The following is a 20,168-nucleotide window of genomic DNA, read 5'->3' on the forward strand; positions in this document are numbered from 1 at the left end:
CATCTGGGGGAAAACCACGGAAACAACGGGCTGCTCAAGAGCTCGGAACACACAGCTCAACAACCACGTGGAAGGGAGCACAAGGGAGTGGATGAACTGCCCCACGACCTTGCTCCACAGGCGATGCTGTGGGCTGACTCTACACCTCTACTAGGCTCCACAAGATGCACTGCCAGTGGAAATAGTGGAGTCGTACATATATTTGGGAGCAGTCTTCACAGGACCCATCTTCACAATGACCCATGCAGTCCAGGCACGACTCACACGAGGGCGTAGTGCTTTGGCTAGACTAGAGTAGCAGTGCTTCTAGGCACACTTCCAGGATCCCCTGACGAAGGGCTGGCTTTTTGACACAGTGGTGCGACCGACTGCCATGTATGCAGCACCCTTCTGGGGATGCGATCTTCCGAGGACAGATTGGAGGAGCTTCGAGCAGCTACCGGCGATGATGGGATCCAGGATGATCCGATATAAGCCCTCAGTCTTACATGAGATAGTACAGGCAGAGTTCGCCATGACACATATCCAGGTTGAGGCCATCTTTCAGACAATGACTTTGATCCAAAGAGTATGGGACTTACCCCATTGGAGACTTCCGAGGTTGGCTCTAGAGTCAGCCAGACGGCTAGCAGAGAGCGGGACAGAAACATGGTATGCACGCATATCTACATTGCTTACCAGGAACGGTATCCAGATGGACAAGCTTTTTCCCTTTTAGTATAGCATGGATGCGCCTCGTGAGTTAATCCCGTGAGATGAGATCAATTGTATCATATGGTTAGACCTCCTCCAGCTTCATATATCCCGGACTTGGGGGGAGGACTAGGAGCTCCCCACCAAGACCCAATTTTACCGCGGCCACTTCTTGAGAGTATCAAAGGAGGGATTCATCATCAGACCTTCTCGAGGACAGGGGAGTCTCTCATGCATTGAGGCTTGCCATTGGTCAGATGCGGGTTTCCTCCCATCAGCGGAGGATCGAGGCAGGGAGAGCAGTAGGTATACCCAGAGAGCAGCGAGTCTGCACGCTATGTACGCTGGGGGTAGTTGAGACAGAGGAGCATTTTCTTTGTGTCTATCCAGCCTACTACGAGATTCGTGGGCGCTACCACTCTCTCTATCTGGAGGGGAGTGGCTTTGGCCCTTTATCACGACTGATCCATTTCCATGACCAGGTCTGTATTGGGCTTTATTTGATGGAGATGCGTCGGCACAGGGAGACACTAGTGTGACAAATCAGAGAGTAGCAGGGGATGGCTAGACCACCACAGGACATAGAGGATGACTGGGCACAGCGACGTGTTACGGACTTCTATACATTTAAGTCAGCCCCAGGACACAGTGGAGTGGAGGGGGAGGAGGTAGCCGACATGGGATGAGCAACCGACACAGTACCACCGAGAGAGGGACTCAGAAAACACATGCGCGATAGAGAGTCCCCAGAGTACACTCTATTGAGGTCCGACCTATCACAGCTTTCCTCAAGGGGGACCGACGGAGACGAGGGGTCACTCTGACCATAGCTCAGAGAGTTCAGAGAGCGAGGAGACCGCATTCCCTACCGCACCGCGAGAGCTCGACAGACACAGATACGAGACATCTTCGCAGCCCACCAGAGAGCCATCGTTGTACCAGGCTTTGGTTTTTGAGTCCTAGCTCCGAAACTGACTTGTTTTTCAGTTTGTACCTGATATTGGATAGACTGATCTGATCCACTATGCAGTTGGTCCTAGCGTGCCCTTTCTATTCATGATTATGATTTTGTTAGCATAGATCAGTACTCAGCAAGGGTCCTAGTGTGCCCTTTGCTTCGGCGTACTAAGGCTTGTATGAGCTCGCTTTTCTGTGTACTTTGTCCCATAGGCCCGCGAGGCCTCCCATGGACGTTAATACTTCTTTCTCTCTCTCTCTCTCTCTCTCTCTCTCTTTTTCTCTCTCCCCCCCCCCTTCCTCTTCCCTCTTCTCTTCCCCCTTTCCTGCCTTCTTTGGCCTTCACTAATTCAGCCCTTGGCCCCTTCATTGCAGGGTCTGGATACTATCTGGAAAGAAACACTACTCCACATGACCTACAACCTTGATAGGCTGAAATGAAAAGTGCACACGTATATCTCCTGCAGACCTGGATAACTTGCCTCCAAAATGGACATCAAAGACCAAGGCATCCTTGTCTGACCCCTCGAAATGACTTGACTTGGGATCCCTGATCTCGTGAAGGCCCCTAGCAAGTAGATTGAGAAGGAGCTCTGTCACCTAGAAGAACCCAATCCAAGGGTATGGCTGCATTAATCTGCCAAATTCTCCCTGCACGCCCTCTAAGTTGATGTAGTAACTGGAGTCTGCAGTCATCTTGAAGGGTTTTGAAGACCTTCAAGAACCTACAAAGGAAGAAGGACCTGTCTCCCATCTAGATCACTGCATATAGTGAGAAATACCAAGTGGTCTGCCATGATGATCAAGTGTATTGTCATTCCATATGATGAGCTACTATCAATCTCTTCATGAGAGGAAGGGGGAACTCTACAAGAGTACTCTTGAAGCTGGCCCAAGCTTTTAGGATAGCAACCATAAGAGGAGAGGAGGAGCTCTGAAATGGGCTGAAGTAAACATCCACCTAGTACTATCCATCCAATCTCCACATGTGGAAGGAGGGCATGACTATGCATTTAATGAAGAAATCCATGAAAAAATCTTGAGGAGCAGCCATAAGAGGGGGAGGAGGGAGCCCTAAGATGGGCTGAGGCAAATATCCACCTGGTACTATCCATCCAATCTCCACCCGTGAAGAGAGAGAGCAAGGCTGTATGCATCTAAAGAAATCCTTTCAAGGTTTTTGTCCTGTCAAGATCCTCTAACCACAATCTTGCATAATAAAGCTCTGCTCTGCAAGTTTGGATCTATTATATTGAGGCCTCCTTCTTAATAGGGTAAAATTAAAGTCTTCCAAGCCACCGTGGCTCTAGTAATAGCCACTCTAAAGAAAACTCCTTAGGTCTTTTGAGTTGAGTGATGCAGTCCCTAGAATGGCACCGACAAGAGCAAACAAACCATGTCGTGGCCAGGAGTACTTAGTTGACCACCACCACCTTGGAAGCAAGGTCAAGTTTAGTTAAGCTCCAAAAAGGGAGTTTCCTCATGATACTCTTTAACACAAGGGCAAATTGCTATGAAGGAGAGATGCCAATACCCACTTGGTAGCCCAAATAGCTGACAGAACATATCTCTGAATCCAAGTGAAACCGAAATCAGCCCCCCAACTTGGAGTATCTTGGTCACTAATTCAAAAGCCATTGGATTTATTCAATGAACATGTGCACCTGGTGCTGAAAAAAATAAATCCAAGGCTACCTTGAAAGAAGTGAGGTTCTATGGACTGGCATCCAAATACACAGCAATATCATAAATAGCTCACTATCCAAGAGCTCCTCATCGTGTCTCAGGGGAAGTCCCAGCCCACTAACATTTGCCTGAGATTACAAAATCCACTGATTGCTTCAACCACAAGAAAAGCACAAGAGGGCATCCTTGGCGAATTGATCTAGAAATGTGAAACCTTTCTCTTTCTTTCTCCTCCAATAAGCACTTGGCTGTGGGCTGATCTGTACAAGGACGGAACCCTTCTAATCCAAAGTACCCAAATCCACTCTGTTGTAAGCTTTCTCAAAATCCAACAATAGAATGGCAAGCTTTTGGCCATTTTGACAGCCCAATGTGGAGCTTCCCCCCTCCCAAAATGAGAATATATTATCAAGGATACTTCAGCCATGAGCAAATCCCATCTAGGTATAATAGATGAGGTCTGGAAGGATGGGCTACAAATGCGGATTGATAGCTGTGGCCAAAATTTTATAAAAAGTACTCAAGAGAGTAATTAGCCTCCATTGAGAAATTAAAATTTTACAACCCCCTTTGGGATAAGATGAAAGAGACCCTTTGTAAATGAATCAGGCATAAAACTAGAGTCCCAAACGCCCGCATGGGGTTGATCATTAACATCTCTAATGCAGGAATTTCTACTTCCAAGGGCAATAGAGCTTCTTTCCCGTAAACAAGATGAAATGGTGAAAACTGAGTGCCTTCTTTTATTGCAACTCTGTAAGCCTATAAAGCCCAGTGCAAAGCAAGATCCCACTCCTTCTCATAGGTTCTCATGATCTTTCCCATGATATTAGTACACACACCATTAAATTTTTCATTCATCCCATTACATTGAGGGTAATACATGGTTCCTAATCATGTCCCAAAAAGCAATAGAAAATGGGGGTGTCAAACCCATATGAGCCCAGGCACTTGCCCTTGGGGGGGTCAAGAAGCACAGTCCTAAATTCTAGGTTGGTGAAAGGTGCATCAAGTGAGACTCTCATATTTGGTTTTCATCAATGGTGGAATACTTTGCCAAACTCTACATCTAACTCTACATATACATCATCTCCGGCAGGTTGTCAAGATCTATTTGAAAGGAGGGATGCATGAAGAACTTTAGCCATGCATAGGATCACATCAAAAGATCTAACTGTAGCACCCTGTCTGAGTCAATAAGCTGAGGAACACTTTCTCTACATGCCTCGGGCCATGCTTAGAGAAAGATGCTTATTGACTCTTCCCCCATCTACATCCAAAGGACTCTTGCATGAAAGGTGTACTCTGCTCTAGGATCTAGCAAAACCTGTTAATGAGTTCTTGCTGTGCCGCAAGGCACTCTTGTATCCAAGCATCCTAGGCTGTTTCTGCTCTTTCCCTCTACAAGGCTGCTACTTGATGTCTGAGGCAAATCTCCCGTCTGAGAATCTCCGCTCTTCTGGTACTAAAGATAGTATGATACAAGTCACTAATAAGGGAAAGGGCTGTTGCCACAAGTGAAGGAGATCCCACTTCACAGATGCCCAAATTTATAACATCCTCCATGGGGCCTTCCTCTGCATATAATGCATCTGAAATCTTGATACTAGCAGGGTGACGTCTCAAGTGAGTCTTAGAAACCACCATTACTACTGGAAAATTTTCTGAGGTGGAGACCCCTGGTGCAATGCATAGTAAGCTACCTCTGTCCAGTGCCCAATCATTAGTGTAGAATCTGTCTATCTGTGCATGGATGGGATCTATAACCTCCTATTCGATCAAGAAAACAAGAGTGAACTTTTAGAGGGTGGTGAGAAGTAAAATATAACATGAAGGTTGGAGAGAAACGTAACATGATGGTTGGGAAGATTGCTTGGTGAGCCCTTGCTGAGTGAAACGTGTATTTTACCACATGAAATTACCTACTTCTAATTTTCAAAGTTGCATCACATGCTGTACATTGAGCTATTTTACTATCAAATGGCCTATGAGTAGTGAATGGCATTGGAGCAACTTGGAAATGTCTTCAAGCCATTTCCTACTTTAAAGAATAGGACAAGACATGTGGAAAAAGAAAGGCCATGTTTGTGTTGGTCTTCGAAGCGTACAACGCATCACCCAAGCTTGACAAACGCACCGTGTTCTTAAAACTCAAGAAGAAGGTGCAGTGGGCACAATAAAAGACTGAACAAGATCCTCTAGCATTTTATTTTCGTGGAGGCTTGGACCCAAGGTCTGTTTCTGCAGATGCAAGAAAGAGTTTATGCCATATTCCTGATTCGTGATTAACCAAAAACCAACTTGGGGCATACCAGGTCTCTATCTTACAAGCCCTTTGAATATTCTTGCTGAGGCCACCCAGCTGGCAATTTAGAATCTTTTGAGGGGTCCACTTGCCCCCTAGACTACTCAGGCACCCAGGGTTTACATTAGCACTTTGAAATGGGCCAAGGTGGGATTCTGCTAGTAATTTATAACAGTGTATGCCATTGAGCGTGTAGTGATGCTAGCTGATTTGCCTAGTTTCTAAGCAAGCTGGGTTCATAATTCTGCATTTGCATTTCCAAAATTTTCATTGAGACATACTGTTTTGACAGCAAAAGGATGTTTGGAGATCATTACGTTTACAAACAATAAGATGTTGGATGGCCTCATTTGTGAAATATGGTGGGTGTGTGTGTGTTTATCGAAATAGCTAGCCTTTAGGGAGGCCTATCCAGGGATAAATTTCATTTGATTTAAAAAACACGTTTGGATTCCTATTTGGGAAAAGAGTTCAAATGTTCATGTCACGTTTTAGTCATGGTTAACTTTCAATTTAATTTGTCTTTGACCATTTGAATGTTAGGTTCTTTTGCAGCTTGTATAATAGAACCAACCTCGGAATAAATTTGAGAGCTTACATATATCTCATGTTTCAGGATTCTGTAGTAAAGCAAGAGAAGACTGTATGCATGGACCTGCTGGCCTGTCCTGTGTGTTTCGAGCTCTTGAGTCGTGATGGGCAAGCCGGATTTAACCAGTGAGTAAAACATTTTTAAGCTTTTTAGACATAAAATATTGATGAGTAATGCGTCTGACAATATTCTTGCTTGCTTTTACAAATCACTTATAACAAACAGGTGCACATTAGCTTAGATCGAATGAATAGATTTTATGAAGGGCGATGTGCATGTCCTTGTGTAATAGCTATGTTATTTTCTTCTTCCAGAGCTGCAATTGCAGCATCACGTTTTACATGCCAAAGATGTAAAAAGGACTATACCAGCAACAATATATACTTGGACCTCACAGTCAATGCTGGGGCAAAGAGCTATGAAGAAAAAGTGCAATTCTCAACTGAGTTATTTAGGTAGTGTCAATTTCCTTGCCTGTAAATTTTCGAGTTCCTTTTTCCCAGATTTGTTGTCTTGCACATAGCTATTGGGGATCCAATGTATCAATTATGTAGTAAGTTCTTACTGAAATAAATGTCATTATATATACAGATACAAACAAAAGTAGATCAAAGATGTCCATGTTTGATGTATGGGGAAAATCAGTGAGATATTATTATGGTGGTATTACTTTTAAACAGATGTGAAAGAAAATATGGGGGAGGCCTACAAGACTGTAATAAGACAGTTGATAGCACTGCAGAATGAAATGCCAATCATGGCTAAACGTTCCCTTGAGATGGAGAGTGTTGACACTAGAAACTGCAGCACCTGATTGCACACTATGAATCTACACCATATGTACTGAAACATACATTTGAGAATTTGAGGAGGTATGAGGTAGAAGCCAACCTGAGGCTTCATCAAGAAGCTAGGGTTTCAGCCCCTTTGTGGAATTGGCATAGTTGGCCCAATCAAAACATATTAAACCACATGTATGGGTGAGAAGTCTCAACTGATTGGTTGTCCTAGAGTATGTGTAGTGATGAGTGCATGTTTGCATGGATCAATTGAATGTTGCCATGTGGCTCCTGTTATCTCTATCCATGAAGTACAGATGAGGGGATATGCCACATTATGTGGCCCTTTACAAAAGAGCTAACCATGTTATGATTTAATAACGATTTACCTCCTACTCTTGGACTCTTTAATCATCCTTAATTACTCACGTAAGTCAATGATATGGACTGGTTTTACATCCAATAGTAATCAGCTCACAGGTACCCAGTAGGATGCCATGTGTTAGAGAGTGTCTTAAACTCACCTTTTTCTTAGTCTGGGTAGGATAGGAAACTGGATACGGATCCAAGACCATCTCTAAAAGGGTAGTAATAGCAACCTCTGATCTCGTAGTATGTAGAAAAGGGGAGTAGGGACAGATTGGAGAAAGGGGGGTGGAAGAGCGGAAGGGTGAGAGAGAAAGGGGGGGGAGGAGTGAGAATGGGTAGGAGAGAATGAGGTAGCCAATGCAGATGTATAGCCAGTGATGGAGCGCTGGCGGCTGTCCGTGGGCGCAGTCCATCTGGATTTCCTGGCAATGACCCTGCTCCTAACCAGATTACTATAACTCTTGTGGGCCATGCTTCAGGTCTGAACAGGGAAGGGAGGTTGCTAAGTGTAATCTGCGTGTCCGTCCGCCACTGTCAAGTATGGCGTGTCGTTAGGGACTGTGTGATCCATACGGTCTGAGTGAAAAAACTCTGTAATCCTGCTGTGGGAGGAAGTGGACTAGGTGTCGGAGGCTTGTCTCTGTGCCCTGAGTAGGTGCTCTCTATGCCGAAGTGCCTCATGAAGGAAAGTAGCAAGGCACCCTTGGTCTGGGTATGAAAGAAGCCTGGAGAGGGGCCCAGAACCGGCTCTGAAGAGACAGTGATATCGACCACGGATCTCATAGTAGGCGGGGCATCTGAATGCGAATTGCTCCTTTGACTACTCGACTTAATGTCGATCACATAGCGTGCATATGTGACATTCTCTGGGTGTCCCCTCTGCTCGTCCGCTCTCGATACGGAGTCAGTGTGATGACACTCGAAACTGCTCAATGGTGATCCTCAGTGAGTGCGATAGGTGGATCCGTGTGTACTCTGGGGGGATGATGAAACCCTCCTCTGAGATGTGGAGGTAGTGGTCTCTGTAGAAGCTGAGCTTCACTGGAAGCTCCCTCAGCTCTAGTACAAAATGAAGGGTAGAGAGAGAGTAGGCAGCAAGAAGGAGAGTAGTAGGATTAGATGTCACATCAGAAGGTACAAAATGAAGGGTGGATGGGGACTTATATAGTCCCTCCCCAATTCCCACCTAAAGGACCACTAACATAGCCCTTTCCGCCCCTTCATTGCAGCCATCCCTTTCCATAGAATTTCGCCCTCAAAATTACATGTACTGGCTGCTACGCAAGGGTGTTGGGACATCCAAGTGATGCTGATCAGCCTGGTAAAAGATAGGGGTACTCCTGGACAATACTCTCTAGCTGCCATGACTTTTCATCCTCTGGAAGCCCTTTCCATCTTTTGAGCTACTCAATGTATACTCTGTTCCGGAGTACTCAATCTCTAAAACCCACAATGCGCTCGGGAACATAGAGGATATGACCCTCCTCATCCATAGGTGGCAACTTAGGTAGGACATGACATGCTGTCCCACATGTAGTTTCAGCAAGGAGACATATAAAACATCATGGATCTTGGAGGTATTGAGTAGCTCCAACTAATACGCCACCTCTCCAACCTTGCGGATGATTTTGTAAGGACCTTAATGTCTATGAGCAAGCTTTGTATGGTATGCAGTGCTAGGTGTGAGCAAAGTACCCATTGTTGACTCTTGCCTAAAGTGACCATAAATTTTGCGTCTGGGTCACAGGGAAGCCATGATGCTTAAAGACATGCTCAATGAATTGCCAAGCAACCTGTGATGCTGAATAACAGGTGTTCATGGGTATGAAGTGGTCCTCTTTTGTCATTCTATCCACCACAACATAGATACTATCCCATCCCCTCTCAGCAGAAGGCAATCCTGTGATGAAATCCATTGCTAGGTGCGTCCATTTGCCCTCTGGAATGGGTACTGGCTGCAAGAGACATGCGGGTAATTTGCTATCCACTTTATTTTGTTGGCAAGGCAAGCATTCAGCCACGTACTTAACCACATCCTGCCATATGCCTTCCCAGATGAAGCTTTGTTTGATTCTCTCATATGTCTTAGTGACACCCGCATGTCCAGCCATGGGAGAGGAGGTGCATTTCTTGCAAAACCAGCTATATTGTGAGTCTAGCACTAAATAAATCCTGTCATTGCACCACAACAGCCCATTATGCAATTTGAATTCTGGGTGACCCTGGCTAGAAGGATTTTGCAAATTTGAAAATATGAGATCTGCCTTAGAATTCTGCATATACTCTTCTTGAATGCCATCAATCCATTCCTGATATATGGTAGAGATAGCAAACAAATTGCAAGCCCACATTTGGGATAAGGCATCTCCAGACTGCAACCACATTGTCCTTCCCTTTTTTGTACTCAATGTCAAAATCCTAGGATTGAACTGCAGCCAACCACCTTTTTGACTTATATGACACATTTGGCTGAGTGAGGAAGAATCTGAATGTCCTATGATCTATTTTCACCTTAATTTTGCTCCCGTACAGATAGTGGTGCCATTTCTTGAAATCATGCAAAATAGCCAACATCTTTTGATCATAAATAATTGAGTTCCTTGGCATCAAACTTCTTGCTTTCAAAGACTATTACCCGGTGTTTCTGCCTCAGAACAGCCCCCAATCCTTTGTCACTAGCATCTGCCTCCACAATGAAAGGACGTGAAAAATCAGGGCACACCAAGACAGGTGCATGAGTGAGAAAGAAAGAAAGTCTATTAACGTCCACTGGAGACCAAAAGGTCTATGGGACAGCAAGAAACCCTCTCAGTACATCTGCTTTAGGAGGGCACATGGCAGCTCCCAAGGAGTGCAAAATTATTTAGAGTACCTACATGATATTCTGGAGAGTAAACAGCCATACATCAGTTTAAGACTGAGAGTCTTTTGGTTTTGATTTAAAATCTATGATTAGTGCTACCCCTTCATGGTAAACTGCCCGCTTTCCATCCTTTCTGGCAGCCCTGACTTTAGCTAATTCAGTTGCCTTAATCTTGAGTTGATTGTGTAAGCTCCTCTGCTATCCATACTTTGGTGCCCTTTAGCTTGTAAGATTGTCGAAGAAGCTTGATCTGCATATCTTTTGACTTCAGTGTAAGGATTGCATGACCTCTATAGTGCAATATAGAAGCTGGCTTGGAGTCGTCATCATCCTGCTCATCATCATTCACCCATTCGATGTTGGGCAAACTTGATTTGATCTTTGTCAATATTTCACTATATGTATCCTCCTCTTTGTACCAATCTTTTGGGAGCCCCCCTATTCTAATCTTCAGCGCATTATCACATCTAGCTTCGTGTTCTTTAATCTCTGCTTGGATATCAGACTTACTTGCTTTGTTGTCAACTTCCACAAACACTTCCTTCCTAGCAGTTTGTACTTCAGTGTGAACAAGATCTTTGACTGTAGAGACTAGCTACGGGGTAGAGGGGGAATCCTTACAAGATTTTACAGCCTCATCAATTACTGCTTGCTTACCAGGCCCTTCCAAGATGTGAAGTCGGGCCTTTACTTCTGCCAGCTCCAATCGTAGCTCTCTCATTGCCTGCTGCAGATAAAAAATCTGATCCTGTTGCCTGAGGATGGGCCGTTTTGAGCCTTCTTGTTGGTAATTCCGTGCGTATGGAGAGGGTGTCATGGCTGCAACTATAGAGTACCAAGTCCTCATGGATGTTGAAGGAGTTGAGGGGGACTTGGAGGAGAGGGTAGGCCAATCCATAGTTGGTTGTATGATGAACCCCCCTGGCTTAACCTAACCCCCGGGTTGGGTTGGGGGTTTAGCCCAACTCGGGGTTAGAGAGAATGTGAAGAGGAGGAAGGTGGGATGGGCCATGCTTTGCTGGCCATAGCTCCTGTTACCCCTTGGCTGAGCCAACCCCCTAGTTGGGCTGGGGGTTCAGCCCAACTAGGAGAGGCTACGGGAGAAGGGGTGGAGAGACTACAGGAGGGGGGGGGGGGCGGAGAGGCTACGGGAGGGGGGGGCGGAGAGGCTACGGGAGGAGGGAGCGGAGAGGCTACGGGAGGGGAGGTGGAGAGGCTGCGAGAGGGGGGCGGAGAGGCTACCGGGGGGGGGGGCAGAGAGGCTACAAGAGGGGGAGCGGAGAGGCTACGGGAGGGGGGGGGGCAGAGAGGCTACAAGAGGGGGGGCAGAGAGGCTACAAGAGGGGGAGCGGAGAGGCTACGGGAGGGGGAGCGGAGAGGCTAGGAGAGGGGGAGCGGAGAGGCTGCGGGAGGGGGAGCGGAGAGGCTAAGGGGGGGGGGGGGGCAGAGAGGCTACGGGAGGGGGAGCGGAGAGGCTACGGGAGGGGGGGCGGAGAGGCTGCGAGAGGGGGAGCGGAGAGGCTACAGGAGGGGAGAGGCTACGGGAGGGGAAGCGGAGAGGCTACGGGAGGGGGGGGCGGAGAGGTTGCGAGAGGGGGAGCGGAGAGGCAAACGGGAGGGGGGGGGGTGGAGAGGCTACAGGAGGGGAGAGGCTACGGGAGGGGGGGGGGAGCGGAGAGGCTACAGGAGGGGAGAGGCTACGGGAAGACCACATAGATGAGAGAGAGAAGCAGACAAGCTGGGAGCAAGAGCTAGAAAGCCAAAAACATAGAAGATGCAATAGATAGGAAATTTCAGATCTTCAAAACTGCGTTGTGCTTCCTTTGACCACATAAAAGCATCCTTCTTCAAGAGGTCAGTAAGAGGAGCTGCCCTCTTGGCAAATTTAAAGCGCTTGTAGAAGGAAGCAAGACCTAAAAATCCTCCTAGCTGGGTGGGGTTTTGTGGCTGTGGCCAATATCAAGCATTTCACCTTTGCAGGATTCACCCGAATGCCACGTCTACTCACAATATGCCCTAGGTACTCAACCTCCTCTGCCATAAAAGTGCATTTGCTGGCCTCTGCATAAAGCTGATGCATTCTCAGAATTTCCAGCACTTGCTTCACATGCTTAATGTGCTCCTGCCTATCCTTGATGTAAATGAGGATATCATCAAAGAAAACCAGCACGAATCTGAAAAGCAATAGCTGCAATATCTTGTTCATGAGCGCTTGGAAGGTGGCCGGTGCATGAGTCAATCCAAAAGGCATCACCTTTGAATTCATACAAGCCTCGTTTTGTGTGGAAGGCCGTCTTCATCTCCTTCTTTCACCCTTTTTGTTTTTCATAAAAGTTTTTGTTTACCTCTTTTTTCTTCTCTTTCATTTTCACTTTTATTTTCTGTGTAGATTTTTGGTCTCTAGAACAATAAAAATTCTAAGTTTGTATGATTGGACTTATTCTAGTCTTACAAAGGTATATATCCTTCTTTCACCCTAATTTGATGGTAGCCAGACCTCAAATCTATCTTCGTGAAAAATTGAGCACCCTTGAGTTCATCCAATAGGTCATCAATCATGGGAATTGGAAACTCGTTCTTGATAGTGGCCTTGTTAAGATCCATGTAATCATGCACATGTGGTACAATCCATCTTTCTTCTTCACCAGAAGTATTGGGGAGGCAAAAGGAGAAGTGCTATGAGGGATGAAGTTCTTCTCAAGCAATTCCCACACATGTACTGCCACTTCCTCCCGCTTAACTTAAAAAGACGGTATGGGGCTTTGTTTATGGGATTACTGCCAGGCTCCAGAACAATGGCATGATTCACATCCCTCTTGGGAGGCAATTGGGATGGCATTTCAGCAAATACAGAAGGCAATTTCTGCATATCCAAGTCATCCACACGGGGACTGCTTCCCTTCTAAGCTATAGACACATTCAAGGCATAGACAGCATTCCCGTTCGTTAGCTCTCTGGCCAACTGTCTTGCTGTAATGACCTGCATTTCGGAGTTGTCATGCCCTGTAATACCGCTTTCTTACCCCTGTGTGCAAAGCATCCGTATATCTGCTGGCATACTTAGGCTCAAAGACCTCTGTGAGTTGGGCAGATCGCTCAATGGTTTGAGGGTTATGTGCCCTCACATTTGCAGCCAAAGGAAAGGACGGTGCAGTCCGTGTATAAAATGCAGCAATCTGCCTTTTTTAGATATGTCATGCCCAGACAAAGAAATCCTCTAAAAACGCTGCATATACTCTTGGACCGTTCCAGTTTGTGTTAATGCATAGAACTCAGCCAAGTACTACTCTAATATGAGCGAGGATACGAAGATAGTGTCCATGAGTTCTTTGAATCCCCTCCATGTGGTTGGCTACTGTCACCACGTGTGAGCATACTGTTGCATATGCATGCCAACAAAAATGATACAATCCTCATCAGAATTGGGGTAGAAGCTGAAGTAATCTTCTAGCTTCATGAGCCACTTCTCCAGCTCTTTAGGTGTGTGAGTGTCACCTTTGAACTTTTGCACAGTGAGCTTATCCTTGATATATTTTGCTGCATAGTTCCTATTCTGGCCACTTCCAAATGCACGGGCATCATCACGCTTAAAGTAATGATGGAATGGCATCTCGTGATAGATGGACACAAGTAAAGCACGGTAAGAGTGCAATGTCCCGGACAACATATCATCGATCCTGGGCTGCTGTCCATAATCAACAGTCTAATGAGATGTAGACACAAAACTTTGATGGATGGGCTATGTATGGCTGTAATTATTCATCGGCGGTGGAATGGGAGCATGAATCTCTGGTTGTGTATACCCACTAAATGCATCTCACGGCAAGGATTGCATACCAAAAGGCTGAAAGGAGGATTGGCCTTGTTCCGACTGCTGTGGATTTCCAAGTGAACCCAAAATAAATCGAGGCATGCTAGCTGGCGTGGTAAAAGGGGTGCTCGTAGGAGCACTCATCGAATGCACACCAGTAAGTCGGCCCAAAATAGGTTAATCCATTTGCAGAGGTGTAGAGAGCTGTAAAATGTAGGATGGCCTCAAGTTCGATAATACGGTCGGTGCTGTAGAGAATGCGTCCTCAACACCTCGATAATCCCCATACTGGGGAGCAAGTTGCTCAAACTGAGGCTGACTAAAGGGCTGAAATCTTGCTAAGCATCAGGCATCTGCCATAAAACCCCCACGCGGTGCGGAGAATGCATCTTGGCTGTCCAACTGATTCCCATGCTGGGGCATAGGCTGCTTGCCCTTGTCAGATAATGCGCCAGAAGTTGCTAGCCAATCCGCTGAGATATTTGTTCACCAATCTGCTGCCCTAACTAAAGGAATGTACCATGGAGCTTGCAGGATGATACTCCTAGGAACTATGCGTAAGCATCTTTAGATGTAGGAGAGAGAGACTGAGTAGTAGGGATCTCTGTACCACCAGTGCATGCACCCACTATGGAAGACAATTGCTCATGCTTAGCAGCTTCATCACTGTCATGAAGTGACTCACGAGGGGCACGCTTGGGTGCCATGGTGAACTGTCACGAGAGAGTGGAATCTCGGATGTGGCTGGCTTCTTGCAAGGAAATCCCAATTTGACAGGCACGGCTGCCCCCACAAGCGAGTACAAATGCAAGGAAAAGAAAGGAGGGTGACTCAAAGAAATAGGCATAAAAATTTGCTGTAAAAAAGCACCTGATACAGTGTGTTGAAACACTATAAATGTCGGTGGAGAGGCTCGCTAGGAAAGGTCGATGATGAGGCTTCAAAATGGAGCCCAAATGGGGCTATGAAAGGCCCTAAAAGGAGTACTTTCTTCCTCTTCCTCTTTTTTTTAATAAATAAAATAAAATAGAGGGGGATGGTCCAATGTCACCTATGATAGCTAGGACGTTGACTTAACCTAACCTACTAATCGAACCCTAGTTAGGTTAACCTAACTAACCAATTAACCTAACCTAACTTGTTAAACCTAACCTAACCCACTAACTCAACCTAACCGAACCTGCAAACCCAACCTAACCTAGCTAAAACTAACCTTACAATTAATGAAGAATAATTCTATGCTAAGGTTGCAGTTGAAGGCGCGACTTGGTAGCGGCACATCGACGGGTGCAGGAAAGAAATGACACCACGAGCGGCACATCCATGGCGAAGGGACACGGCTGCATTTTCGCGTGTAGAGGTGAGTGGGGTGATTCATCTGGTCAATGGATTGCTCCCAACCGGTGTCCATGATGGTGAGTAGCTCTGGTTTGCAGCGGATGGTTGTGGTTTCCAACGGGCAGCGGCACTCGACGACGGGATTCGTCTTGGTCTACAATTCAAAAGGATGCCGACCAATGACAAAAAGCTGAGATTGCGCCCTATGTAATTGGCGAACAAATCGATGTAGGACAGCGTAGAAGGGGTGCTTGACGATGGTGTAGTTGTTCGATGATCTGCAGTTTTTTTTTTTTTGGACGTACGTCTAGAAATTGTCATGCAAGCCCAAGCCCCCTTTAAGAGTTTTGGTGTCGTCCAAGTCTGCTTGAGTGTTGAGCGGGTGCTAGCTTCAGCATTGCTTGCTTTGCTTGCTTGCAGGTAAGTCGGGGAGGGGAAAAGGAAAACAAGGGTGCCAGGGTCGGAAACTCTGATACCAATGTAGAAAAGGGGAGTAGGGGCATATTGGAGAAAGGGGGATAGAAGAGCGGAAGGATGACAGAGGAAGGGGTAGGAGGGAGAGAGAGAGAGAGAGAGAGAGAGAGAGAGAGAAAGAAAGAAATATTAATGTCTGTGGGAGGCCTTGCGGGCCTATGGGATAAAGTGCGGAATACATCAAAAGGGAAAAACTCATACAAGCCACAAAGGGCTGGAGCAAAGGGCGCACTAAGGCCCTTGTTGAGTACCATGCTGAAATAAAGAGCTTAATAGCTCAAGAAAAATAAAGTACAAAACATGTCAGATCATATCATATCATGTACTATCTGAAACAGGGTGAGAGCTGGAACTGGAACTAGAACTCAGATTCCGAAATCCAGTACTGTGGTGGCTCGTCTATGTGCAGCGAAAATGTCAACTTGGATCTGCATCTGTCTGGTTGTCTCATGTTGTGGTGGCGAAGGGGGATGTGGTCTCCTCGATATTTGAACCCGCTGAGCTATCTTGAGAGTGACCGCTAGTCTTGGGTGGTCTCCTCTGAGGAAAGCTGTGATAGGTCGAACCTCAATTGAGTGTGCTCTGGTCGCTCTCTGTGTCACGGGTGGCCTCTGCAATCCTCTCTAGGCAATCCATACTGCCTACATATCAGCTAGCTCCTCCTCCACCCCATTTTGTCTGGGAGCAGACTCAAATGCATAGAAATCTATGACATGCCGCTGTTCCTGTTCAGCCTCTGTGTCCTGTGGTCTGGTCACCTCTTGCTGCTCTATGAATTGTTGTAGTAGGGTCTCCCTGTGTCAGCGCATCGCAAGAAAATAGAGCCCAATGTAGACCTGGTCATTCATGTGGATCAATCATGACAGTGGGCCGAACCCACTCCCATCTTGATGAGAAAGTGCTCCTCTGTCTCAATCACTCCCTAGTATGCATAGCATGCGGATCCACTGCTCTGGGTATACGTGCTGCTCTCCCTGTCTCAATCCTCAGCTGATGGGATGAAACCCGCATGTGCCCAGTGGTGATCCTTAGTGCGTGTGAGACTCGTCTGTCCTCGAGATACTGGGGTCTGATGATGAATCCCTCCTCTAAGACTCTCAGGAAGTGGTCGTGGTAGAACTGGATCTTGGCTGATACCCCCCCAAGTCCGAGATGTGTAGAGCTGGAGGAGGTCTAAGCGTATGATACGGTTAATCTCATCTTGCGGGATCGACTTAGGAGGTGCATCCATACTATACTGAAAGGGAGGGAGCCTACCCATCTTAATCCCGTGTCTGGCAAACCATGTGGTATACATGCATACCATGTGTCCGCCCCGCTCTCAGCTAGCCTCGGTAGTCTCCACTGGGGTAAGTCCGAGACTCTATGAATGAATGTCATTTTCTGGAAGATGGCATCAATCTATAGTGTTGTCATGGCGAATTGAGAGAGAGAGAGAGAGAGAGAGAGAGAGAGAGAGAGAGAGTAGGCAGTAGGTAGGAGGAAGCAAGAAGGAGAGTAGTATGATTAGATGTCACATCAGAAGGTACAAAATGAGGGGTGGATGTGGACTTATACAATCCCTCCCCAATTCCCACCTAAAGGACGACTAACATAGCTCTCCCCCCCCCCCTTTTTCCCCTTCATTGCATAGTACACATGGCATCTAAAAGCAAAGTGCTCCTCTGACTTTATCTCGTGAGACTCACACAAAGTTTAGATGCGGCCCTCTCTGGGTATGCCCTCCGTCTGAGGTAAAGTGCTCTTTGTGCACACTGCATGGCTGCTTGGGACGTGTTGAAGATCATGACCTTGATCTTACCAAGGTTGACCTTCATGTCATGTGTCTCATAGAAGGTATGGAGTGTATCTAGGTGTCATTGGAGACCCTCAACTAAGGAAGATAGCAAGACCACATCATTTGCGTAAAGGAGAATCTGGAGCAAAGAATCGGCTAGAAAGCAACCAGCCCGACCCAGGGTCCCTTAAGGTCATCGATGTAGAGGCCAAACAAGGTTGGTGATAACGGACAACCTTGACTCCAATGGTGCTCATGATGTCCTCTGTCCACCTTGCGCCTGTCCCAACACTATCCGAGACTCTCTCATAAAGTGCCATGATCGCCCAATTGATTTCCCGGTCATACCCTGTCACGAGGACGTGAAATTATGGGACTTTTGATTTGCGACTCTCGTAATTTGTGCGTGACTGCCTTGAGCCTCTAGGGCGTGAGGGTCCGGCCATGGGGCGGGACTTGGGGAATTAAAATTCCTAGTGGGCTCTTGGAAATAGTGAATTTGCGCCCAGTTGCCAGGCAATTAATTCCTAGGGCCAAAGTGTGCATCAGGGGGGGCAAAAGAGTGGTGCAATTTAAAAACTGCTTTTAGGGGCCAAAAGAGTGGTGAAATTGAAAAACATTGCTTTTTGGAGCCTAGGGCTTTAAAAGGGAGGAGGGAGCCCTTCTTTTAGGTTCAGTTAGCCAAATCAGTTCCAGAGGAGCCAGGTCATCAGTTTGGAGCTGCCAGAGCCTGCCAGGTGCTGCTATAGTCAAATCGCTTTTTACCAGGAGGTTCCAGAGCCTGCCAGGGAAATTCGTTTCTACCCAGGGGCTAGTTTTTGGTGAGCCAGGGAAATTTATTTTTTACCCAGGGGCCAGTTTCAGGTGATCCAGAGCCTGCCAAGGAAATTCGTTTTTTACCGAACTCCTGGAACAGCCCTAGAACTAATTGCAGGCACCTACAGTAGCGTGGAAGAGCCCAAAAGAAATTGCAAACTGGAACAAACACCTTGGCAAAAATCGCCACCTGCAACAGGCTCCTGGATCAATTGCGATTTGCTCTGGCAGGCCCTGGATCACTTGGAACTGGCCCCTGGGTAAAAATGAATTTCCCTGGCAGGCCCTGGATCACTGGCTTGACTAGGCAGCTCCGGGTGAACTGTGACTTGCTTTTTCAAGATTTTAGACTCTACAGGAGATTTGGACCTGTTTTCTGGAGCTTTTTGGGTGTTGTGGCTGGTTTTGGTATCTTTCCAGGCGTGGGTGTTCTATTCTAGGCTGCTTCTGGGCTGTGCTAGGGCGGAATTCTCTTTTCTCTACAGGATCTTGAGTTTTCTAGCCCTGGTGACCTAGCTCTATGGATACTGGGTAGAAGAAGGCTTGCTTTTTGGCTTGCTTTTACCGTTCCCTGATTGGTTGCTGGCTTGTTGTTGCGTTTGGGTTTCTTTCCGCGCCCGGTGACCTCTATGGATACTGGGTAGAAGGAGGCTTGCTTTTTGGCCTGCTTTTACCGTTCCCTGATTGGTTGCTGGCTAGTTATTGCGTTTGGGTTTCTTTCCTCGCGAAGAAGGGTTGATTTATGCTGTTGGGCAGTGGCCAGGAAAGCTATAGATTGAGGCAATCCACTGGGAAGTGTCTGGTTGTTTGATTGCACGAGAGTTCAGCTGTTGAGGGCTTTGTCTTGCAGTTGTTCAGCCGTGTTTGGCTGGTTGGGCACTTGGTTGTGCGATTGCAGGAGTGATTCAAATAGTGGATGCTATTGGGGTCTCTATTGCATGCTTTGGTTGGCTGAGGATACAGGATTTTCTAGTGATTGGTTGCCGATCACCGTTTGAGGTTGAGCTTGAATTACAGGGTGGGTTGGACGGGGGTCTGCGGGCATTGGTTTGCCTGTGGTGCAGCTTCCCTGAGACCTTTGTAATCAGCCGCTTGGCTTCAAATGAATGCTAAATAAATACCGCAAGGGGCACCAACATTTGGGGCCAATCGGTGTCTTGTTTCTGAGTAGGAGCGCTCTAGCTCCCCTGTGATTTGTTTTTTGGTGCATATTTACTGTCTATTTATTGTGTATGCTGTATTTAAGTGGATCCTACTACCCTTTACGTTGTTGAGGCTGGTTACACACCCCAACTTCTGTAGACATCTAATGAGTCGGGCTCTCGGCACTGTGTCAAAATCCTTGTGGAAATCTACAAAGCAGCAATAGACCCTCTATCTCCATGCCCTAGCCTCCTCTGTGACCCTTATGACTGTAAGTATATGATCCATAGTCCCATGATCTACTTGGAAGCCTGCCTGTCCTGCTGCTCTGAATCCTCAAAGCTCTACAACGACCTGGCTAACCTTTGTGTCAAGTGCTGATGCATAGATCTTGGACAAGACATGTCTAATCATATTGGTCCTGTAGTTTTCCGAGCTCATGGGATCTCCTGCCTTGTGTATGGGGGTGATGGTGTGAAGGGTCCAAGTGTGTGGGAAGTTTTTGAAACTGCTTCGTTAAAGAGCCTCGCTATGATTGGGGCTAGGGCATTTATCCCATATGCAA

General features: G+C 46.7%; 1 protein-coding gene across 1 annotated transcript in view; it reads left to right on the forward strand.

The window, feature by feature from the left end:
- The window catches only part of LOC147888488 (putative methyltransferase At2g41040, chloroplastic), an 81,569-nt gene that overhangs the window by 29,943 nt on the left and 31,458 nt on the right, over positions 1-20,168 (forward strand). The window contains exons 2-3 of the mRNA XM_087392739.1: positions 6,258-6,358; positions 6,548-6,688. Coding sequence (XP_087248865.1) covers positions 6,258-6,358; positions 6,548-6,688 — 242 coding nt within the window. The remainder of the gene's footprint in view (positions 1-6,257; positions 6,359-6,547; positions 6,689-20,168) is intronic.

This window comes from Dipteris shenzhenensis, chromosome 21 (genome assembly GCF_047967505.1).
Source record: "Dipteris shenzhenensis isolate YYH24624 ecotype China chromosome 21, Dip_SZ_1.0, whole genome shotgun sequence".
Classification (NCBI taxonomy): domain Eukaryota; kingdom Viridiplantae; phylum Streptophyta; class Polypodiopsida; order Gleicheniales; family Dipteridaceae; genus Dipteris; species Dipteris shenzhenensis.